General features: G+C 40.4%; 1 protein-coding gene across 2 annotated transcripts in view; it reads left to right on the forward strand.

The window, feature by feature from the left end:
- Positions 1-2,364: 2,364 nt before the first annotated feature.
- The window catches only part of ARHGAP15 (Rho GTPase activating protein 15), a 320,933-nt gene continuing 297,688 nt past the window's right edge, over positions 2,365-25,609 (forward strand). The window contains exons 1-3 of one of the 2 annotated variants that reach the window (XM_048309957.1): positions 2,365-2,474; positions 2,636-2,696; positions 18,474-18,653. In XM_048309957.1, the coding sequence (XP_048165914.1) occupies positions 18,489-18,653 (165 nt within the window). In that variant the 5' untranslated portion in view covers positions 2,365-2,474; positions 2,636-2,696; positions 18,474-18,488. The other variant, XM_048309956.1, reaches the window with a different exon arrangement.

Consider the following 25,609-nt stretch of genomic DNA (forward strand, 5'->3'; position numbering starts at 1 on the left):
TGAGGTATGAGATGAGGCAATCTGGATGTTCACCAGCTTGGTGACACATCTCGTAGGCAATGACGCCATCAGCCACTAAAACAGGGATGAGAAATCAGCACTTCAGAAATGATGCTCCATCTCTAACTTGCACAGCAAACACGAGGGCCAACCTATTGCCCAGCAATCTGCTCCAGGTAGCGTCTCTGCAGCTTCTGTTTCCTGCTTAGTTTTACTTAGGTTAAATGAGCGCTTAGATTTTGTAAAAGTGGCTTTTTTTTTTTTTTTTTTTTGCACATCTAAAGTATTTTCAGCCTTTCAGAGATCACACAGGAAGCTTGTGCTGCATAAGTTTGAGCTGTATGCAAAGCTGCCATCCTTTTATAGAATTTTGTCACTGCTGACATACTGTCAAATGGATGTGAAGGAGCTCAGACAGTCTGCAATTCGAGTGAAATGTTAGGTGTGCAGTGAAAGACATTTTCATGAAAAATGTCGTGTCCCCAGTAATCTAGGGTTTGGACCAGGTAACATAGGCAACTTCTGCTGCAGCATTTTACAGGTTTGGTGATGGGTTTTCATATTTTGGTGGTGAAGTTCTGTTGTCCACACTGCTCACAAATACTTTGTGACCGTAAAAATGCTTCCAATGATTTTATTTGAGGAATATCTTGAGATCCACGAAGCTACAATTTATTTCTCAATTAAAATTTATTTTATATGACAAAATAAGTTGGAACATATACTGCTTTTTAAAGAGTTAGCAGTTAATTAGTGCTGCAGTGGTTATTTTACAGAAAATTACTGTATTGGTCTTTCACCTCCTCAAACCTGGGAGAAATCCCTCATCACTGCTCATAGACATCATTCACTTCTTTATTCCAAAAGTCCAACTTTAAAATACATCCCTGAAATGCAGGGCCTACAAAGAAATGATATTTTAGTTTAGAACAGTGAAGAGCAGCTGTTGTGCTGTTCAGCTCCCTCTCCTGCCTGTCCCTGTGTGCTGCCTCTCGGCACACACAGGAAGTATTTGGAAGCAAGGGCTGTCTTGATTCTGGCTTTGTGTGGGCTTTGGCATAATTGGATCTTTGGCCATGAAATGGATCTTGTAGAAGTTACTGGAAAATGCATAATAATAATTAAAGGGTCACTCTGTAGCCTAAGAGCTCTGCCATTCCTTCAACGGGGCTGTGTCCCTCTGTTTTATTGCTAGACTCTGAGGGTTTCTTGAGACTCTGAAGGTCTTGCTTCCCCACTGATTCAGTGAGTGCATGATGTGCTAAAGCTCCTCTCTACAGGAATATTCTTGCATCTTTTTTCTTGCTGCAATAGGAAATGACCTGCCTGCAAATCAGTCTTTTCTTTGCAGCCTTGTAAAATACGTCACAATCCCCTTGTAGGCCTTCCCAAGATCCAGTCCAGGCACAGCCCCAGCCCTCGTTTCCTGTCTCCATTAGGACAGTTTTACTATCTCCATTATCTTTATTTCCCTCTATTACAACCATGGGTTATTCTGTGGGATCCTCTTTTAGGGCACCCAATGACTGTTGTTGGACCTCTGTACAGATGGGACAGAGCTTCTTGAGGAGCTCCACCTGTCAACAAAGCTCATTTTACCTCACTGTTGGGACAAATCCCTAAACATCAGGATGGCCATGATTTTCTCAGGTCATATGGCAGCTGTTTGGAATTTTTTGGGGGGAGACAACCAAAAAACATCCACTTATTCTGCCAAAGCATTACCAGAGAGCTCTTCAGCCTGACCAGCATTGTGACTGTCTCCACAGCACCACAGCCCTGCCCTGCATGGGAATCCCCACTGCTCTGGTTTGTAAGTTGACCTAGAAATACCAGAAAGATATTGCTGTTCCTTGCTGAAAGAAAAAAAGGCCATGTGGCAGATGCTGATGAAGGCATTTACAAGGAAGGGGCTTTTCCAGAGTCCCGAAGGCGCAGAGCTGTGCCTGTATCTGGTGGTTTTCTGGGTTGCCCCTGCCTGAGAGGGACCATTGGGGTGTGGGATGCAGCGGGAAGTGACGCGGGCCAGCAGCTTCATGGTGAAATCTTAAAGCAGAAAATCAAAGAAACAGAAGTGTTTGCCTGTCTGACCTCTACCAGGAAATAGTACACATTACTACACGTTTTTTTTAGTAGCAAACTCTCTGATTGTCCAGAACTTGCTACCTTATTAATCTAGAAAACAGTACAGTAAGTGTCCTGTTTACTAAAGCTATATTTCAAAATAGCAGAGCAGATTTGTTGCAAGCTATTTATTTCAGTACTCAAAGGGTTTCATTCAAGGTAAGAAAAGGGAAGTTGTCTTAAGGCTTAAGAATCGTAATTCCTTTCAGCATTTCCTTTTAAACCTCATCTTTACCTTCTGCAAAAGCTAGCATTCCCTGTTTGCTGCAATTTTCACAAAGAAACTTCTTTCATACTTTACAATCTGTTTTCTTCTCCAATCCAGAAGAATTTTGCACTAACCCCTAGATGTAAGTTGCTCACTGGTGAGATGGTTCACTTTTGCTCTTGCAGGAAGTGGTTTTACTTTACTTTTTTTTCCTGCTTTCTTTCTCTGTATATGAGCTGTGGAGCTAACTCAAATGCTGTCTCTAGACATGTGACCTTGATCTTTTCCGTTCTTTTGAAATAGTTAAAACTGTTGCTCGTTGATGGCGGCTTGAGATGAGACTACAACGTCCCTGAGGCTGCAGGTAAGGAGCCTCTGGTCCACCTTAGTACAGTTTGGGAAACCTGTTGCTAAAAGTGTTTAAAATAATCACAGCTGCGTTTATTTTGTAGGCATTCAAATCAGGTTATTTTAATTGCACAATTACTTTATTTCTATAGGTCTTTGTGAATTTGCAAGCAATGAGAAAAATGTAGAGGATACAGGTGCAGAATAATGTTTGAAGTAAGGTCTCGGAATTTAGGAAAGCTGTTGCATCCTATGCAAGAGGCAATTTTATCTGACCTTGTCTAGTAACCCAAACCACTAATCCCTTCTCATATCCTGGCTGGAATGAACTAGCTCTCCCCAAAATGTAGAAAAGTTTGTGGCACTGGCTGGGAAATGAGATTGGATCACTTTTCCCAGCATTTGCCTTTCCTGGGCGCAGTTTAGCACTGTTTGATTAACTGGCTCCCGTGCTGGTGACCATGAGGGATGTGATTAGTAGCCATGGATACTGCAAAAGTCAGTGAGTGCTAAGGGTAGGTATCTAGTTGTTTTGTTATTTCTAGAGTCTGAAGATGTTGCTAGAGGGATTTCTTGCCCTACTCAGTATCAAGAAGTTTGATACCACTCTATTACTCCTCAGTTATACTGATAGGAAAAGGAAGTGGGGAATAAAGGACATTTCACATAAAATATCCTGGGCAGTCAGTGGTGTTCCTTGTGGAGCTGTTCAGTGGAGATGTCATGGCTGTGTGTTTCCTGAATGGGCTGTTTAAACCCGGACTAATTCCTCCTCTGCTCTGGAGCTGGCCAGAAAAGGGTTGGATGTCCTGAGTCCCCACCTCAAAGTTTTCCCTCAGCATAGATGCCTTTGCACTGCTGTTGGTGGGCAAACAGCTTTCTGACCTGCACAGTTTTGCAAGGAAATAGTAATTCAAGAAGATGCTCAAATAACACAATAAAGCACTTTGATTATGGGCCACATAAAGGAGAGACAGAATTAGCAAGGCTTGTTTTATGCTGAAGATTTTTTTATCCCAGTAACGTGTAGCTTGCTGCAAACTTTGTGACTTGTGCTCCTGTTTGTAGCTGATAGCCTTATCGTAACAAGCAACTTGGGTTTCTTTTGGAAGTATGGGTCAGAGTTGAAAGATATCACATGTGGCTCAGAGCTCATTTTGGAATCCTGCATACTAATTGGAGACAGATTTTAGTGTAATGTTGTAAGATCGCATTTCATATTTTTTGTACTTTTTGGAGAAAAAAAAGCTGTCCTGCCTGCATACACAAATCAGCACAGACAGGGAAATTGTATAAAAAGAACATGTTCTCTTCCTGGGCTGTGTTTGTCGTGATTTTTATGTTTCTGCTGCAGAGTCTTTGAGTAATTTAAAATGCATTTTACAAAGAGTTGTGAGATTTGGTGAAGTAGTTTGAATTCTCAGAGTTTTATGTCTTCATTTTCTCCCTTTCTCTGCAACTTTCCCCTTTGTGTCCAAAGCAAATTCATTTTAAAACAGCATGTCTTGTTCAGTTTACCTCTCCATCCAATTACATTTGTGATGTACATTTGTTCATTTTCTTTTCCAAATAGAGTGAACAGCTGAAGCACTCTGTATTTTAAAGCTCCTGCTATACACTATTATTGAATGGCAAAAAAAAAAAAAAACCCAAAACCAAATCAACTTTGCTTTTTTGGACAGCATTTGTTGTAGAAACTTCTTTTTGCTTTGACACAAAGTTATCCTGGCTTGGAAGAGATGATCCAGCTTCTTCCAACCAAGCTTGAGTGTGTGACACCCTTGGTAGTCACTGTCACCAGGGGGCTGTATCCTGGTCTTGGCCATGTTCCTCCCTACCTGGAGGAATCAGAAACTAAAATGGTGACAGAGGCACGTTTGAATTTTTCTCCTGATCTTCGGGTGGCAAAATGCCACAACCTCCAACATGGTGCTGGTTAATTCCAACAGCTCTGTTTTGGATTTCCCTGTCTGTTTCTGGTCCCAGAAATTATTACTTCTTTGCAGTGATGAGCTTCAGGCCAGGGTTTAAGAAGCAGCATCCCATGCAGTGGGATGGATTTCCCTTTGTGATCTCTGGTGCTGCAGTGAGAATGGCTTTGGCTGTGCTGCCCAAAGACTTCAGCTGGGGTCTCTGCTAAGGAATCCCCTGGACTCTGAGCCATGGGAACTGCTATATTATGGTCTCTTTTACTGAATCACATCAAGGATAGTGGGTTATAGGTAGAGTCTTCTGGATTTTTTTGATGCTCACTATGTGTAATTCTGGTACTTGCTTATTTTTCTTGACTTTTTTGTTAGATGCCTCTGTATTGTGTCAGCTCAAACAGTGTGAGTTGTTAACCATTTAATGAGGTGTTAAAACCTGCATGTGGCTAAAAAACATCTCTTGTTGTTGAGGAAGTCTGAACTTAGGTGTGTTCTTCACTTGTAACCTGAAACACGGCTGTTGTGCAGAACATATCCTAATCCTCTATTGGTGCTGTTTAGGCTCATCTCTTCTAAAGGCAAAGCAAAGCATCACTTGAGCTCCAGCCAAAGTCTCTACATTCCATTTGCCTCCTAAGAGTTCCATATGGATGCATGAAACCTGTTTCTCAGCGCTACAAATGCAGAAAGTGGTGCTGATGGATACTGTTTATATGCAGATGGTTTTCCTGGTTTCGTTTTTTGGTAGTATTAGTCTTGAAGAAAGCAGATTAAAATACAATTTTTGGCCCAGATTTTCCATGGTAATTCAAGTGCCATTCAGAGCACTGCAGCAGATTTCCTCACCTGGTTACATAACCTGCACAAAACTGTCCCATTTTCTATTCTGTGGTGGCTTCCAAGAGCTTTTGTCACCATCAGACTGATGTCACGACCTCTGAGGCTCAGGATAGGCAGAATGCCTTGCTGCCTTCAGCATTTGGGAACCTGGGCTAAGTGAGGAGGTTTTGGTGTTGCCTGGTCTGAAAACTTCTCTCAAGGTGGGTCTGCTTCAACCAGTGGTCTCAGTGAATCCTAATTTCACTGACTACAATCTTACCAGCCCCTGAAGGACAGAGATGGTTGTTTCTTTGTTGTGCTGGATGTTAAGATCGTGCCCTCATGCACTCAGCATGCCTCTGTCAGTCTTCCCTGCTTTGAGGAATACTATAAAAAGGTTGTTTTAGAGACTCACTACAAAACAAACACTGCTAGCTCCTCATTTATGCTGGGACTTCCTCAATGCAGAGCTATTTTTACTTTAAGAGTAAGACTTCTTGTCACAGAGTCTTGCATCATCTTTGTCACAACTTGAGGCTCCCCGGGTTGCAAACTTCCAGGCCAGCTGAATCAGGAGCAAAAGGAAAGCACTTGGATTTTCATTAAGAAGGTTAGGAAATAAATTTCTGGGCATAGATACTTAGATTTTTCAAACTGACAATGGGGCGAATCTAGCCCATGCAAGAGCTGTCAGTGGATGCAGCCAGGCCATGCTGGAGAAGATTTTCAGGACATTATTGGTTCATGTTAAAGTAATCTGGAAATAGTGAGGTCTGGCATATTTAAAACTGAGTTCTGTTTGCAGAAACCAAGAACTAAAATTTATATATGTTTAAAAATTTGACCTTTTTCTCTTAATTTGTCTGTATTTTCACTCAGCTTAATTAGCATGAGAAAGAAATATTTTGAGAATTAAGTACGCCAGGTAACAGAGGTTTAAATAGATATTTGTATTCTCCAAATTATCTGCTAAGCTACTGTGTGTATGTGCAAGTTGCATTAACTCAGACAGTGCTTGGATATTTACTGAAGCATTTCTTCAATAAATTAAATAAGTGAGTTTGATGGTGCTATGGTTGGTGGTAGGTTATTTAAGACCCATATAACTCTTCCTGCCATTTGAGATTGACAAGTATTCAATCACTCACTTGCAGTTAAGGTGGGTATTGTGGGTTTGTACTGTGGTTTTCATGAGTATTTCTTCCAAACCTTGTGCCTGATACACTAAACAGGCACAGTCCTGGAACAGATGAACTTAAACGGACATCTGCTTCCTTCTCCAAGGCATCCATCAGTTTTCAGTACACCTGCAACCTGATAAGGGGAGGGGAAGGGGAGACAAGGAGGAAGGGAAAACAGAAGTGAACGTGGCTTAGAGCTGAAGAGACATGCTTCAAATATGTGCTTGCTCTTTGTTTTGGATTTCTTTTTCTGCCACACCTTGAGCAAAACCACTGCCGTATTTGGAGCTGAATCAGATACCAGTTACTGAAAGCGCTCTTGGGCAGCACACAGCCCTTGGCACCTGAACTTGTTTATTAGCTACTCAGGATGTTACAAACTCTCTTCCTTTTGGGGTGAGGAAGGAAATGACAGAAATATTTTGTGAAAGCAGTTGAATCTCTGGAGTTCTGTCTCCAAGAGAGTTCTGTCACCTCCATGGCTGGTGGGTCCGTCCGCAGCCTGCTGGGTCGCAGGAACTCTCAGCTTTCTGGTGTCTCTGCTGCAGCTGGGGCTCAGGAGGCACCTGCTGCTGGGACACCCAGCTGTCTGCTTGGGACAGAGGGTTGGAGCATTTGAGCAGTCCATGATGGGGGAATGGTGTCCCACTGGTTGGGGAACATCCCCCACATGGTGATGCTGGTTGGAGCCAAACCCACGCACACATCACAGGAGGGCCAGATGGCCACACCATGGACACCCACAGCAAACACCAACAGAAGCCTCCCTGGGCTCTCTCAAAAATGTATTTCTAGCAAATAGTTTTGCTATGAATGAATTGATGTTTTCCACCTGGGACAGTGTCACATCAGGCTTTGCAGCTGTCAGGGCTGCTCTGGCACATGCTGCCATTTGCGTGTTGGGTTGAGTAGTGCTGAGGTTTGATCCAGAGAAATTAATGTTTCCATTATCAGCAGTACATTGCATGCTTGGTTAATTTACTAGGAAAAAAACCTCAACAAAGTATAGTAATGAATAATCAAATTCTTGTGATGATTCTTAGATTTAGGATTAACCCATTTACGATTAATCCATCCACCATTAATCCATCTGCCGTTGGAGTGCCAAAGAAAGCAGAAACAGCCCAAGTGAAAGCATGTCAATTCCTCCTCCTTCATTAATCCTAAACCCTGGAAAAGGCAAGGAGTGCCCGAAGTTTTAGCAGAGGCTTGGAGGAATTGATGTCTTCAACCCGTTCTTGAATTTCCTTTGGACAGTCCAGCACGGGTTCCAGGTTGAGTAGGATGCAGTCACAAACACCTGAGACATTCCAAATTGCTGCACAGAATTTGAATTTAAAAACTTTTCTAGTTTTAAGTTTCTTTTAAAGTTCGGGTCTTTCATAAAAACTTTTTTAGAGTGGGGGTAGCTGAAAAGAGGGAATCTATTAAGATGTGGAGTGGAAATTGTATAAAATAAAAGAATGAAAGAAGCTAAATGAAGACATTTCTTACCAGAGTTGTACCCTGAACCAAAATCAGGTGCTCAGGGAACAGTGTTGGTGCAGTCTAAGGACATTTTAACTCAGGTACATAGGACTGCAGAGGTTCATTTGAGCAGAATGCAGCTATTTCATCCCAAAAGAGATTTGAGGGTGCTGCCTCATGAATGCAGTGGGAGAGGTAATAGTCATTATGTATTTTTGCCCTGAACAATGCTGGGGGCAGATGAATGGCTGTGCCTGTTCTCACTATGAGTGTGGGTGCTCGCAGGCGGATCTGCCTCTGCCGTGTTTCTTCTGCCCTTGATGTTGACTTTGGCTGTGTGTAGCAGATCTGTGGTGGGACAAAGGTGGCTGTGGCCTCCTGGCTTGCAAAAAACATGTACAAAGTTTCCTGGAATCACCCTGAACCACCTTAGTGAGATAATTTTTTCTGGTCCCTCGCTAAAGAATTTCAGTTGCAGCAAAGGAATTTAAATATAATTAACAGAGCCTATGCTCAAACTACTTGCGTCATCCATGCATTCATGTCAGGGAAGTTGGAAATAGATGATCTTTAAAGTCCCTTCCAACCCAAACCATTATATGAGTCTATGAAATTAACTTTTTTGACAGCACAGCACCCTTGGTATTTCCCCTCTGCAGACAGCTCAGCTACACGATGTGATATCAGATGTTATCACACAGAACAAGTGCCTTTGTCTTCTCTTTGCCACGTGGTGCTGGGGAGCAGCGTGGTGGGGCAGACACTCCTGCTGCCTTATGCTCTGTGGCAGTGGTGGCTGGTGAAGAAAGCAAACTGGGGGCCCCATGAAATGCAGAAGAGGGGCTTGCTCAAAGCAAACCACAAAGAATTTCCCCTTCTGGTTCCTGCCACAGCTTAAAAGTTTTCTCCTAAAACTGTAGGTGCCGTGTCTGCTGCATTTCACAGCAGCGTCTCTTGGAAGTGCAGCACCAGGAGCTCTGCAAAGGAAAGTGGAGATGGAGTGTGGGAACAGATGAAAAGTGTCTGGAGGCTTTTTTTCCTCCCTCAGATGGGAAGTGGGAGCAGTGAGAAGAAGCAAGGGAGCAGCTGCAGGATCACAGCACAAAAACTGCTGCAGATATAGATGATGGGAGATGGAGAGAGGGTGGGAGGGACTGCTTCATGTGCACAGCACGGGAAGTCAAACATCATCCGGGGGAGTGGGAGGGAGGGCGTCTCACTGTCCAGATAAAGGACAAGCCTCCTCTTTGTAGACACTATTGAAGCAGGCAGGGTCAGCAAAAAAAGAGTTTTATTGTAAGTTTTAAATAGAAAGAGAAATAATTTTATCATAAATTTATTTTTAAATTTATTTTTAAAGTCTGAGAAGATTTAAATCCTTTGATATTCAGTAATCTCAGTATCTCAGTCTGACAGATGTCTTCTGTGGGATGATGGGTACATGGAACTGCAAAAAGGATTAAGACATAGCAAATGTGCATTGAAACTACTAAGCTGAGGAACTCTGGGATGCTCTAAGAGGGTAAAACTACTGTTGCTACCTCACCAAAGACTTTACAGAACTCAAGAAGGCATTTTTTCTGGTGAAGGGGATGGTGCTGCTGCAGGAACTGAGGACTAGAGGGCAAACTGAGGCTTGACTTACAACTGCTCCACATGTTCAGCAGTGCCCAAATGATTTAGAGGTAGAGTGAGAAAAACTTTTATGGACTTTTACTCAGTGATGAATGTGAAATACTTCCTTCCTGTGGATCAGCCAGTGGACCCTGTGGGGCAGGGCACAAATAGCCTGTCACACCCTACCCAAGCAGGCCTTGTGACAGTCCCATCCCTGTCAAATTGAGCCCAAAATTTCTGGTGGCAAAGCTCTGAAATTTAGAACTTACAGGAAGTTTTTTTTCTTTGGCTATTTGCAGCAAGCTTTCAGGTGTTTAAAAAATATTTTTCTAATACATCAGTTTGTCTTGTGGTACAAACTCTTCTACTTCTCCAGAGATTTTGGGCTGTTCCAAAATTACCATCACCACATGTCTGGTTCAGGTAAGCATGGAAAGCTTGGATGAATATCCAAATCTCTGTGAGGAGAAGTTCTGCAAAATTGAGCTGGAAGTATTTCAAGCAGCCTTACTTTGAAATTTCTGTCACTTCTGCTTCTGCTTGTATCTGTAAATACTGCAAGAATAACCTTTCCCATAGTATCTCATCACTTCAGATCTGGCAACACTAAAAGTAACAACACTTTTCTGAACATTTAGGCTATAGGAACAGATTTCTTTCAAGCACCGGGGAAAATTTGTGATTCTTATGTGATCTTCCTAGAGAAAACATTGAATTTATTTTTTTTTAATTCCGAATTAGACAGCTTTAAACTAAAAAAGTTACAATGAAACAAGCATCAGGTGCAGGTGTGAAATGAGTTTAGACTGGTCAGTCTTGAGGTGTTTGGAAAGCCAGGGCTCTATTCGGTACTTATATGCAGTATATAAACATTTAGAAGGAAGGAAGGTGGTAGAAGGAAATTTTTTTCTCCTCTTGAGTAGGATGGGTCAGGAATAACCAAGCATTCTCCTCTAACACTTATTAGGTCTTATTTAGTGTTAAACCAATTAAATTCACTAAATTATAAATTGTTATGAACTTTCATGCTGCTGTAAATTACCTGATGCCACTAGTCTAATGTCCAAACCATTCCAGTCCTGCTGTTGAGGGTCATAGGAAGCATTAGAAATGCTGTGTACAGGATGATATCCACAGATAGTTTTTTCAATACTGTGTGTATATAACCACTACTCTCCATCTGAAGGATTGTAGTCTAGCTTGCACAGCATGGAAAACAGAGGCAGGTGTCATGGATCAGATGCACTCCAGAAAGAGCTGAAAGGTGCTGCCAGCAGGAAGACCTAGAAGTAGCATTTTTTTTCCCCAGGCATGTTCTTTTACATATTCAACTGAATTTCTACTGTGGACAACTGTTCCCAGAACGTATGCAGGCCAAACCGTACACAAAGGATCCTTTTAGCTACAAGTTCCACTGGAAGCTGAGATACTGAATTGACATGGGAATGGTGAAAATAGACTCCATTATGCTATCCCATATGATATATTGGGACAGAAGATCTTTTGAAACAACTGCTACCTCTTCTGAGACCTTCCCATGTAACAGAATTAGGAAACTGAGTGATGCAAGAGGAGATGTGACTATATGAAGTCACTTGCTGACTTTCTATTATATGTGGTGTTGTTTTCAATAATATCCCAGTGATATATCCTAGCAAGTGTTATTTGTGCAGGGAAGACCTAGAGATAGCTGGTCATGAAGCATTACAGGATTAGAATTGTTGGGTCTGTAGTCATAAAATGTGGATGTGAAGACTTTGTTGTTGTATCCACAAAACTTTGGAATAGTAACTGTCTCCCATTCTCCTCTCTTTCTAATTCTCAGGCCATTTCCATCCAGATAGGAAATAATTTCCAGAGGGAGCAGAGACCAAGCAGCTTTTCCATACCCCTGTTTTCCTTTGCCATCTATCCTGCTTTTTTTAAGGGTTTATCTATGTATAGCAGGGAACAGTCTCTGAGGTTGTCATTGTCTATGAAATTCCAGAATAACACAAAGGAGGACTTTAGGACCCTTTTAAATCCTCATTGATAAACATTGCCAGTCCAGAAGAGGCACATAAATTTTCTCTCTTCATGTTTCTCTTCGTCCAATCCTGGAGACAAAGAAAGAAAAAAATTGTAAAGATTAATAATATTTCCAATGAATATATTTGGATAATATATTTTGCTGCCACTTGCTAGAAAGTAAAACTTGATAGAAGCCTTTTATTATTTTATTTTATCCTTTTAAGTTCTTTTTTATTTTGTAGTGTACTATTACTTGTTGAAAAAATAGAAAGAGCCTGCAGTAAATCTTCATATCAGTAAGCCACTCACAGTTTTAGTGTCAATGGACAGGAAATCACTGAAGCACCAAATGTAAGAGTCTGTGAGGTATTGTGGGGTGCAGGCTGTACTCACGTGGCTCTGTGACCTGCTGTAAGTAGAGAATAACATATCCCTAATATGTGTGGAAAACCCTCAGGAATGAGAAATGAAGCACCACCATTCTAATCCTTTAATTCTTAGGAAGTGAGTCATCAAAACAAACTTTAAGTATGTTCTTAGACCCAAAATGAAACAAAACCCTTGCTGCTGTACAATGGGGCAAGTCTGTGCCCTTGCATCTTGTTACAAAGTGCATTTCCTTGCCTGGCTCCATAAAGCAATGAATGCTTTGTCTCTCCTCCTCAGGGGTGCTTGATGTTGCCATTGCTCAGCTGTAATTCCATCAGCCTCAGTTGGTTCACTGTGAACTCAAGATAAGAATCAGGCCTTTAAGGCCTGACTGGAACCCCTTTTCTTGTATTGCACAAGCCAGAAAGAAATTGTGTTATATGAAAACATATTTTGTTCCTACTGGATAGTGAGCTGGTACATGAGATTTCTGTTGTGAGAATTATGTATTTCCTAACTGAGTTGTTATTAAATATAGCCCTCTCTTAATATAAGAGAACAAATCCAAAAGGTTGAAATTGTCATCAAGGATCAGGTTAAAATCCCAAAGATAAAAAAAATTTAAGCCTAAAGTCTTGTTTAATGCTTTACTCTTATATTGAGCTACTTTCTAGGAGATCTGCTAAGAGATAGGACAAGAGGAAATGGCTTCAAGTTGTGTCAGGGGAGGTTTAGATTGGATTTTAGGGAAAATTCCTTCACTGAAAGCATGATCAAGCATTGGAACAGGCTGCCTAGGAAAATGATGGAATCACAGTCCCTGGAAGTGTTCACAAACGTGTAGGTGTGAACATGTAGGACATGGTTTAGTGATGGACCTGTCAACGAATGATGTTAGAGGTATTTTCCAAGCTCAATTATTCTCTGATTCTATAATTTGGGCCAAGCTGTGTTGAGGAATTTGCCTTTAGGTGGATCCTTTGTAGAGACTGAATGATGTACCTCAGAACATAAAAAATTGTGAATGATGGTTTGGGCAGCTTATGTAACACATGGTAACAGAGAAATTCTGGGCAGTGAGATATGGCTCCAAACAAAGCATAAAAGATTATTTGCTCTTCTCTTTGACCACAGAAGAGAGACGGTAACTGTACATATAGATAAGAGTGGGACATATCTGCTTTTATTTGCGGAAAGTCCACACATACTGGACTAGAAAAGAATAATTACAAAGCCAGATTTTAGAAGACCTCCATGATCCTCGCTCTGTGTGTTGTCTGTTCTGAGACACCACTGAAAGTCTAATATGGCTGCAACAGGTTAAAAAATTAAAAGAGGGTGTGATAATTCATGCTAATGAACATGGTTTTTGTAGGACTTAGGGTTTGTCAACTTAGTGATGAGATTGCAGATTTGGGGGATAAGGGAAACTGAGCTGAGTTTAGGACATTTAACATTTTACAGCAGGCTGAACCTGGCGCTAAATTCTGTTTCATTGTCTGTCTGACATAAACAGACAAAACTGGAGTAAGGACCCAGGCACTGGTGGTGTTGTGTCCTTCCTGATCTCCTGCATTCATTAAAGATAGAACTGATGGTTGAAATAAATGCTGCTTCCTAAGTACCTGACATTTTTTTGCAAATGAAAAGGCATAGGAAGGTTACATCTGCTTTGTATTTTCATTAAGATAGATTTTTCTGTTTTCCAGTACTCAGATAAACTGGCTTCAGGACACTCCTGGGCACCAGCCCAGGACCCTGTATCCCTCAGCAGCCTTTGCTGTTTGTGTCCCTGCCCTGGGCACAGCGTGTGACGTGTCAGCTCCGAGAGCAGTGCAGTGGGGACGGCTGAAAAAAAGTAGACACAGCAAAGTGCAGATAGGAATAATTAAAAAAAAAAAATCTATATAACAATTTACTTGTTATGCTCTCTCTCTACATGTAGTTTTCTCATCTATGCCCTTTTTCCCCATCATTGTTTAAGCATCTGCTGCCCCAGCTGTGCCTTGGCAGAGATATCAGGGTAGCACAGGCTAAGGGCAAAGCCCAACAGCAGCAGTATTTACATAGGTGTGTTGGTTTTGGTGATAAACACTTTTACAGACACAGTGATACGTTCTCCTTAACAGGAGTGCTCCAACTCACCACGTGTCTGGCATTCTCTTGTTTTTTTCAGTCGTTAACTGCAACTTCCGCTTCCATTTTTATGGTTTTGCAAGCTCAGAGATCTGGTGTGATGGTGAACCTAGTGCTGATTTTTATCCTTCTGTGATATCATTGCATTAGGTTTCATGGATGCTCTTCAAGTACTGTGTGTTCTTGAGCAAAATACTTAAATTAGTCAGTGCAACAAGATGCACTTCAATTTTGCAGTGTTTGCACTCTGCTATGTCGAGTACTTTCCTGTTCATTATGCTTCTGACTTGATAGTGGTGCAAGTCATAAGGAGAAAAGGTGGGAGAGAAGAAAAGCTTATTTTGAGAAATATTGAAAAATATGCATTATTTTAAAGTCATAATCCTGAATAAAAAATTCAAGAAGTTATATTAATTAGGCTTTTTTTCCCCCTTTTTTGGAGAAAAGTACATGTTACAACTGTTTAATCATAAAATCCTGGTATGATGTGGGTTGGAGGGGACTTTAAAGACCATCTTGTTCCAACCCCTTTGCCTTGGGGAGGGACACCTTCCATTATCCCAGGTTGCTCCAAACCCTATACAACCTGGCCTTGGACACTTCCAGGGATGGGGCAGCCACGGCTTCTCTGGTACAAGATGTTGATGAATTAGCATTTGTATTCTGTCTTCTGCTCTATGCAGCTGTAGGAAATGCAGGCACAGCTCAAGCCCAAACTTGGAAATACTGCTATCCTCTGGTTTCTTGAGGAATTAATACTTTGATTCCTAGAAAATGTATATACTGACTTTACCAGTACTGCACCAAAACTCAGGAAATAAAGTCCATGGCTAATGCCAATCATTCCACTTGTTGGATCTCTTTCTGGACAAAGCAACATATATAACATGGATTAAAATACTGATAAATTCAATATGAAACTCATTCGAGGTCCATGAAGTGCTGCAGGAGGGCAATACTTGCCCCTGACTATTCCTCACCCTTTTCCAACCTCCCCTTTCTGTTCCACAGTGTCCCAAAGCAGATACTTCCAAGAGGAATTTTGAGTGTGTTCCCCCGTTTCCCTTCTCTTAGGTCAATGTCTCAAAGTTATCCTGCCCCTTTACTCCAGGAACACTCTAAACAACAGGGTGGAGAGGAGGAGAAAATGTGTCTTGGTTTAATGCTTTTCTCTAGCAAATCAACTATAGAAGGTTTCAAAACTAAAATTTATATCCAGATGCTAACTGTTTGCCAAAAGGCAAATTAGCTAATTATATAATGAACTTGGAGTGTCCCACAAGCAGTTGCACGGGGCTTGGCAGCTCTGCCTTCCAAAGGAAGCAAAATGAATTCCCCTGCAAAACCGGCCCAAACTTGGCCCTGATGTTTCTAATAACAATTTGGAAACACCAACTCATAAATGCAGAAGATAGGATCCTTTTTATGTTTTCTGACAATATTTTATCTGTTTCCTGATGGTCTTCCCCTCTGTTATTTAAAAAAAAAAGTTAGAACAAAAATAAACAAACCAACAGAAGAGGCAGGGCAGAGTGTGAGGATTACCAAATCCTTCTTGCAAATGCAAATGTCGTGCTGTTGCATTTGTGGAGCTCATATTCAGGGTGCCATCTACTGGCACGTAGGGCTGGTAACGCTGTCAAGAGCCTGAAGGGAGTTTGGACGGCAAAGGATTCCTACCTGAAAATCCCAAGGGGACAACTTTTGTACCTTTCTCCCATATTGTGCAAGACCTCCCTCATATTCTGCAGGATCTCACTGTGTTTTACACTAAGACAAATCTGATGGTGGAAATGTTCCATTTGGAGTTTTGTTATTGTTTTCTTTTATAGTAGTTCCTGTAATTTTAGTACCTTGGAAAGCCTCCTTGTAATACTGTGATATATGCAAATCAGTTCAAATTTTCAGGAAAATTAACTAAGGTTCAGTGAGATTAGAATTAAAAGTTTCAGAAGTCTTTGCAGCCTTGCCATTTACTTGTGATGCAGGGCATGACTTTGTCACACTATTAAACTTTTTTTATGGCACATGGTGTACTGACAACACCAGACAGAGACTACCTAACTAAAACTCATAATGCTCCCAAGAAGGGATATGTCAGAGTTGTATAGGTGGGAGATTTCAGAAGAAAATCTGAGTGATGTGCTCCAGCCAAACACTGGATCCGTGACAGAGCCAGTGTTGCTCTCGTCTCTCGAGTCTGATCCGCTCTCCAGCCTGGAGCCTACTGAAAATCTGTCGAGAAGTAATTTTGATTTGATACCAACATGAAATACAAAATGATTTGACTCTCCAAGTTTAAGAGGAGGAAAAAAATAATTTCCTGCTTGGAGCTGCTGCAGTCCTTACTGCCAAAATGGCAAAGTGTCCCTGTGACATGGATTTGGGTGCTGACTGCTCTGAAGGGTGGTGAGAAGTGTCTCAGGGAGGGAGAATACACAGTGCTGCCCACCAAAGATCCATGTAAAGAGTTTTCTCCAGTGCAATACACCAGCTCTGCAGCAGTCATAGGCAGGCCTGCTCCTAAGCAACAGGAAACAACTTTGATCTAATTTTTATCACCTGGAGTTCAGCTTCTGTGGGGATCCTTGAGTAACTGAGTCAATGCAGGAAACAGCCAATGGGCACAAGCTTTGTTTTTGGTATCATTAAATTCAGTGTTTCTATCATGGCACATCATGTTGAGTGAGTAACGGGCTGATATTAAAGCACTTCCTTCTTCTTTCTCTCATCGAGAGTGCTGTCATGAATGTGTAAGTGCCAGCCTATGCCAGGGGTGCTGGAAATATTTGATCTTTAAGGTCCCTTCCAATCCTAACTATTCTGTGATTCTATGAAAAGCCTTCTGGACATGGTCTGGGGCAACCACCTCTAGGTGGTTCTGCTTGAGCAGGTTGGACCGGAAGACTTACCAAGGTCTCTTCCACCCTCAGCCATTCTGACTAATCTGTTTTTATCCTCCTCTACATCTAGGGCAGTTTCCTGGGAGGGATGGTTTCATCAGTGTCAAGGGAGGCTGAAGCTGTGGGAGTTGTGTCCTCCCACCTGCACTGGGCTGTGGTCCTGCCCAGAGATGTGCAGCAGAGCTCCCCATCTCCCTCTCTCCCTCTCCACCTTCACATCAGGACGATGTATTCTCTGCTCTGATGTCTTCAGAGTAATGGGCTGTCTTGAAATCAGGGAATCTAATCTTTCAGAGCCTTCAGAAGTTGTGGGGATGTTGCTAGAAATAGCCGTGCTCTCCAACCCATTTGGAAAACGCTGATTTTTCAACAGTTTATACTACAACTGCACTTAAATGGATTTCCATTTCCCTGGCTCCATAGTTGGGAAACCAGCTATTTCAGCTTGTGTAGTATCTCTTCCTTACACATTTTCCCATGTAGTTACACAGCAATATAAAGAGCCAGTTTTCTTGTGACTCTCAGTTGATTACTGCACCCACGAGCTACATGTAGTAGTATGAGGGTGAGCAAGGGGGGAGGAAAACAGAGCAAGTGTTGTACATCACTGTCTTGATGTTTTCTACAGGAAATATAAAGCAAATTTTGCCTACAAAAAATGTTTGGGGACTTTGAATAGCTGGAAGGGAGTTTGTTGAGTTGTTCTCATACAAAAACCAGGAGGTTGAACAGCAGCACTGTGATCACTCTAGGTCTGCCCCTCATCCAAGGGCTTGAGAGCTCAGCCATTTCTCAACTTCAGATTTTAAAAATGGACAGAGAAACAAAAATCCCGTCTGTGCTGCTAGTAGAGTTGTGAAAATTAAGGGATATTTTAATAGCTCCAGGTTTGGATTTAAGACACTAGCAGGGTTACAGCGTGGCCCTGTGATGCACTCGTAGCACTCTCGTGTGGGACTGTGAAGGTAAGATATGTTAATTGGCTTCACAGCACATCCTTTCCCTTTGCAAGATTTAAAATGTGTTGTGTGAGCAGGGCCAAAGACAAAGTGGAGTGGCTGCCAGCTGGACATGGCAGAGGTTTGAAGGGAGATTACACCATGGAGGAGAATGGCTTTTGAGATAAGGATAATCTTTTACATAAACTAACTCTTCCAAGGCAGTTTGGATGGGAGAGTGATAAGGACAATAATAAAACTACAGGCTGACACAGCTGATAGTTATCCTGGTGTTCAAAGATGATCAAGATCTTGCCAGCAAGATAACTCAGCTTCTTCTCCTGACTGCAGTGACACAGACCTGGCATTGATAGGTTTTTTTATGAGGATTCCCTAGATTAATGCTCTTATTTTACATTCTTCAGGTCAACCCAGCAACCATGGAAAGGTCTTCAACTTCCGATACAGCCTCTGAAAAGCCTAATCCTTCCCACCATAGCACGGGGGCTGTTCAAATGAGGATCAAAAATGCCAACAGTCACCATGACAGGCTGAGCCAAAGCAAATCTATGATTCTCTCTGAGAATGTGAAAATCGCCGAGCCCGTAAGTAAAACACTCCCAATATTTTCTGAGTCTTTCAATTTTTTAAAATCTATGGGATTATTTTGGGATACTGGTTCTATTATCATCCTTTGAAAGGAGGGATTTAAAGTCACTAATACATTCTTAGGAGTATTGCTAGGTGTTGGAATAAAAACTTCCCTTCACGAAAGACAGAATTTGGCTTTGGTAGCCGTAATCGTAACATCTACTCAACATTTCAACTCTCAGTTGTAACAGCACTTAAGTAAGGCTTAAGTAAGTAGAGAATAGCACTTCCAGTTTCAGATGCATGTCACAGTTTCTCAAAAGGCAAACTTTAAAAGCAGAAAAAAGAAAACAAATGGAAATTTCAAACTCTGCAAATAAAGAGCAACTCTGTAACAAAAATAAGTCTTGCTGTAAGACTGAATGAATTGTACAAAAATCAGATACTGAACGTATGTTATTATTTCAATAGTTAACAGAGTCAAAGGAGTTGAGTCATTTTTTTATCCATTAGCATTTTTTTTAAAATTAAATACTTAGTGAGGAACTCTATTGCCAGTTGCATCCCTGCCCCTGTACTCCTTGTGAGCTACTAAACAAACTGATTGGTATGAGTCTCCCCTGGTTAATTTTCTTCCATAATGGTGGCAACTTGCAGCTGAGGCCATATGATGTTACAAAATTATTTATGCAATGTTAGCCACTTTTTGGACTCCAGATCCATTTTGTTCTCAGAGAATGCAAATGAGGGAGAAAACTCTGTTAGCTGGGGACAGAGTCCCAGGTCTCAGCCACTTCTCACAACCATGCCAACCATTATTTTTTTGCTGTTGATGTAATGGAGTCCTATGAAATATTCAGCTTTTTAACAAAGTTATTAAATGGAGGAAAGCTACAGGACCTTCAGTATTTCCTTTCCTTTTTACTCAAAATTAAACCTCAACATTTAGACTTATTTAGAAATATGTTATTCTAGTGATTAATTTCTCTGGTATAACTTAACTCATTTCACCTTTTATTTCTAGAGTGAAAAATCTGTTGTGATCTTAGCAGCTGATAAGATACTCATTTACAATTTATTTAAATTATATTCTTTGCCTCAGACACACTGCATATGTTTTCTCCTTTTATCTAACTCAAAATGTTCCTCCACCAAAAACTTGGAACACCGCTTATACTAATTTACTGGGAATACTGTAATGTAATACCAGGAAGAACTGTACCTTTGAAAAAGTTTAAAAGTTAAGTATACTTAATGGTGCCTAACATTTTATTGGCTGTGTTTAACAAAAGGCACTAGGCTGCAGTTGTTTTTGACAAGCATGAAAACATCACAGCATGAGACTGCAAAAGGAATTATGTAGAGAAATTACAAGTGATCCATCTCTCAATGAATTATCCACCTCAATAGCCTGCAGAACTCAGCTACCAATTAACACCTACTTTATTACATGTTGGGATGTACTTAATAACTTTCATGTGTTTATGCACTATTACCTTGACTGATGCCTCTTGTACAATTAGGCATAATTGGCATATCAATATGCAAAAGTTAAAAGGATTAACCCTCTTAAAACTAATGAGCATTTCTGTATCCAGCTGCTAAATGAGACAAAATTAGCATTTTTCACTTTTGGGCAGGATTTTATCATGCAGTTTCTCATTGTTGATATTACCTTGTTACATAACTTTAGTTTGGGGGATAGTATGTTGGACTGTTATAGAGCAAGGGCTCTAAAAAGTTAAATTAGACATAAATATTCACTGCTGTATCCCAACAACCACACCAGGTACAATATACATTCATTGGCTGGGAGCTGGAAAGTTGCTTTGTGTCACATTTGTTTAGTAGCTAATTACATAAAAGTGGAATTTTACCGAGTATATGTCATTTTACCAAGCAAACTTGGCTCCAACATAATAGATTGAAAGCTTGCCATGCTACTAATTTCCTTTCTGTTTCAATTCTTTTCATCTCTTTTTGCCATGCAGAATTTTCTGACTAGATATTGACAGGCTGAAAGTGTTTGGGCGTATTTACTTAAATAAGCCTCTTAAAGTTGTTTGCTAACGCCCAAAGTGAAAGCAAAATTCCTAAGGATCCAAATGCTTTCAACTACGGGCTTTAAATGCAGTGAGTTAAAGGAGCAGTGAAATACCAATTGTGTGTATCAGCCGTGTGCTGACATATCTGGGCATGTGACTTGTGAAGGATTTTGGGGGAATTAATTCAGGGGAGCATCTTCTATCCTTCCAAGAGTCTTCAAAAAGAAGGGTCCAGCTGACACACATGTGTATATATACATACATATAAATTTAATAATATTGTTTTAAAAATCAAGACACTCTTCCCATTGCACTTTTCTACACAGCCTTCACTTTTACATTTAAAGGCACACAGATCCTTGCTAAAAGACACATATTACCAGAATATTAATCAAAGCTAATTATTTTGTGCTTGAAGAGAAAAAGGATTTATCCTCATCTTTCTACTTGGAAATTTTCTGTTTTCACAGTCTGCCTCTGTTTAGATGATGGATATAATCCATGAGGCATCCATTGATTATGTTTATTTTCTATTTTACATTGACTGAGTATTTTTGTCCTGTTATTGGAGAGATTTTTCTTCTGAAAAACTAGAAGCAGCTGAATAAAGGATTCCATACTACTCTTTTGCTGTCCATGTTTGGTGTGTGCAATGTACTCTGTTCTATTAATAAATAGGTCAAATCCTTTTCACTCAACTTATGCAAAACCTACTGACTTCAGTGGATTAAGGCAATCAGCGTTTGGCACATTTTGAGCAATCAGTAGAAATATAGATTTCTAAAACTTATTTGGAAAGAGGAAATGCCCACTCTGGACAATAAAGGGCATAAACCAGGCACAGAGGTAGAAAGATGAGTGGTGATTTATGGAGGAGAAAAATGCCTAATTTTCTCTGAGGGATTTGCTGTATTCTGAAGCATTTGCTGTGGTGCTTGTAAGCACACCGGGGGCTATACTTTTGAAGGTGGACAGATTATTTTCTGTAGTGTGACAGGGAGGGATGTACATCATACATCAGTAGGGCCATATGCACTTGTGCATTTTATAGTGGTGCAGATGCAAATGTGGGAGACAGGAGCTAAACACGCAAGAGATTATTGGGGGTTTATGTTATTTATGTCAATGGAAATTCTTGAGCTTTGTGCAAAGGTTGAAATTGATATTAATGTAGAGTCTAAAGAGCACAAATCATGAAGCTGGACACAGACTGTGGCAAGTGAGGGCTCTTTCTGTGCTTAATGGTAGCATCTGAACTAGCAATGTAAATGAATATTTGCTATTTTCATCTGTTAAACCCCAGGGAAGTGCATTTTGCTTCATTCAGAACAACTTCAAACAATGAAATGTCTTTTTTATTGGTGTCTATATTAAGAATTAGAACCTATTTAGACATTCCAAAATGTTAATGTATTAGAGCTTTCTCTGATTAGGTTAAACAAACTGGTAGGTTTATTTATCTCCCTAATACATTATCAGAGAAATGGGAAGCAATCTTCTTTTGTTTCTTACTCCTGTGATCATAGAACACTTGCCAAAGTTATGGCTAGCCAAAAAGACAGAAATAAATTTGCTAAAAATATAAGCCTTCTGTTTAGCAGAGTTTTTGAGCCATATTTTGAAATTGCAGGGCTTGTACATGTTTACTTCAAATCAAGCTTATAGTCAAGTTTGAGGCTTTGTTTGTATAGATTGTCCTGAAGTAGATCCTGATATTTAATTAAAATGACACTAAATCACATTGAATTGATAAGACTTGGCATCTCAAACAAAGGTAATTGCCCGTATTGGTTTTGTACAAAAATAGAGCTGCTTGGAAAATGTGCAGCCAACACAGACTGTCAACTCCATTTATAGATCAATATGTGAAAACCATTGATCAGGCAGGCATGTGTAACAGTAACACTTTGCATTTATTTGTTGTTTTTATACCACGTTAAGGCTTACAGGATTATCGGCTTCCAAAATATTTTGACTTCCTCTTAAATATGTTATCTGTTTAATGTTAATTGCAAGACAGTCTCCAGCCCTCTTTTAGAGTATTTTCAGTTTCATTGCTATGGGTAGTTTTAGCTGAAAAAGGGATTATTTCAATCTCTACAAGATCATCAGAGCTTCTTTTATAGTGTAGTTTATTTAGGGAAAGTTTTTGAGGATGGCTCTTTTTTTTTTTTCTCCCCGGTTTACTTTTTTTCTTGGAGGAAAAAGCAAATCTTGACAAAATATTTCTGAAAGCAGAAAACCTTCTCCTGATGTAGTTTTGAAAAATATTCTCTTTACTGTGCTCTAATAATGACTGCCCAGGCTTATTTCTCTGCAAATTTTATCATCATGCACTTGTCTGTTATAGATGCAGCCAAGTTTGTCTCTATAAGGAAAAACTGTGTTCCCTTCAAGGTGTTACACAAATCATGTAATAGCACTGGGACAGATACAGAAAAATATGTGAGCTTTCCATGACAAGTGTGGGAATTAATAAATGAAAGCTTATACCTTGCTTGCTCTAAGTATTTCAGGGTAGATATGAAAGCAGTGGGTCCATAAACACAGTCCAGTTTTACTTCCTGAACATGAATATTGCTAAAAGAAAACAAATCTGTTGAGTAACATTAGTCATTCTCCTTTCCAGGGCAGGAAAATGAGAAATGAAGGGTGTCATATGTCCCCTTACTGTATTCAGACTGGTTTTGTGCTTTGAAAACCCAGATCTGCTCTCTGCTGAGTGTCGTGCTCACAGGCTGTCTCCTTTGGCCTTTGACTCCAGTTTTTTATCCATTTCAGTGCCTGTGTCTCTTGCTCCGCACCTGAGGAGCTGCTCTGGCTCCGGGGCAGAGGCCCTCAGCCTTGTACAGATATGCCCCTACGTGTTCATGTACGTTCTCCATACCATAAAGTCCTCTGACTTAAAGGCTGAAAGTAGAATATTAATGCATGAGCCTGTTTTAGAGCTCAGCTTACCTTCAATGCATGATTTTTCTCAGGTTTGCCTCCCAACCTTTTACAGGACCAATATTTTGCGTGCAGGTGTGTTTTCAGGCTCAAAACAAGCCTTTTGCTTTAGTGGATAATATTTTTTTCATTTCTATTTTCTTAAATATGCCATGTGAGAAAGTATTGTTCATTGCATATTTCCATTGTAGCACTTCAGCTGCAATAATCCTGGCTAAAAAGGAAGAAGTTAATTTTATTGTTAAACTCCCCATTTATTTCTCCTCCCCACAGTTTCACTGTACCATTTCAGCTGCGTAGCTTGATAGGCAGCATCATAATGAGATCACAGAAAAAGGAAAGAACCAGCACCTATTTCTTCTTGAAAGCAAGGGTAAATTCATTTCAGTTCTAGCAAGGGAGTGGTGAGTGTAACTGGTTTGACTTCCTTGTTAAGCCAAACTGAAGTTCAGACAAGCTATTATATGAGTCAGAATTGCTGATTTTGACTTTTACTCAGTGTGACAGAAGGGTAGAAAAAAGGTTCAAAAACCTCCATTTTTTTTCCCTTTTTTTTTTTTTTTTTGCAATCGTACATTATCTCACGCTGTGAAAATCTTTACTCTATTTACCAAGCACAAATTAGTCTTGCCAAAGGTTCTGAAAGTTTGCTACTTCAGCTTAGATCCTAAAACTTCAAAGAGAGCTGCAACTCCACAAATTAGTGTATGTGCTCTGGCATGGCTATTTTAACTTGAACTTAGCTCAATTCGTTTATAATTTAGTGCTGATTGAACGCTGCCATAAATGTACACAAGACACATTTTTTAAAGTTAGTCCTCTGATTACTAATTTGAATAAAAAACTCTAACCTTGTTAGCATCTGGACTTATTTTCATAATAACAACCCCTTCAGAACCTACAAAGTAATGAATAATTGACAACAAATGAAATGTTTTGATAGTTGTCGGCACAAAGCATGTTTAATGTTTTGTGTTGCTTCCTAGCTAATTATGTAGATGACACATTTGTCAGACCTTGACTGCCATTAGAAACGTGTTTCCAGAGGGGAGAAAAACAGGCTATTCATAGAGTAATTAACTAGAATGCTCAATGACCTGTGAGAGATTCAAATGGCTGCCAGTTCAGACATTGTTTTGTTACAGAAGCAGAGGGGTAATTAAAATTCCAAATTACAGTGCTATGATGAAGCATTTGTTTGTTGACAGTATACTCTTACTCTAGTTTGTTAATTCTTTTTTAAATTGCTTCTAATCCATTTTATAGCTTTAGGAGTTTCGTCTTTGAATTTACTGACAACTAATATTATGGTAAATGGTTCTTCGGCGGAGCTCTGCAGGCTTGGCAGTTCCATGGGAGCACAAGGTGGGTGGGATGGAATTGCTGCTCTCCCCCTAAACTGACACACCATGTGCTGTCACCGAGACGCGGCTAACGTGGCACATCTTGTGAAATGATATGTTCATAATTCTGCATTAGGGAAGATGTCTACTTAGGGGAGGAAATGGTTCAGATAAAGTTATGATAATCAGACAAATTGAGGAAGGTGTCCTAGAACGTTAGGGGAAGAGCTGTGATGTGGCTGGGGCGAGGGTGACCGTGGGTTAGGTGAAGCACTTTGGGAAGCTGAGGTCTGCTCGGTAAGGGAGATTTGGAGGACAATCGTCTGCTTACAAAGAAACCAAGCACAAAATATGAGGAATGGGGTATTTCATAAGAGCCGACTGTATCTTTGCCAGCGCCTTTTGCAGGCAGTAATGGACCTGACAGGGTAAGCTGTCTTTTCTCCTCCAAATGGGGACTCTTTGCAAGTCCAAAGTGTTAAAGTTCTCTAAACAATGAATTAAATACAAGCCCGAGTGAAATATTTATTTACTTTGCCAAAAGTGAGACTCTGGTTTTGTTAAGGAGATGTGACAGAAGTAACATGGTGTTTGATGCAGGAGAGCTGACAGCGGCATGGAGTGAGCGCTGAT

Source organism: Corvus hawaiiensis, chromosome 7 (assembly GCF_020740725.1).
Source record: "Corvus hawaiiensis isolate bCorHaw1 chromosome 7, bCorHaw1.pri.cur, whole genome shotgun sequence".
Lineage (NCBI taxonomy): Eukaryota > Metazoa > Chordata > Aves > Passeriformes > Corvidae > Corvus > Corvus hawaiiensis.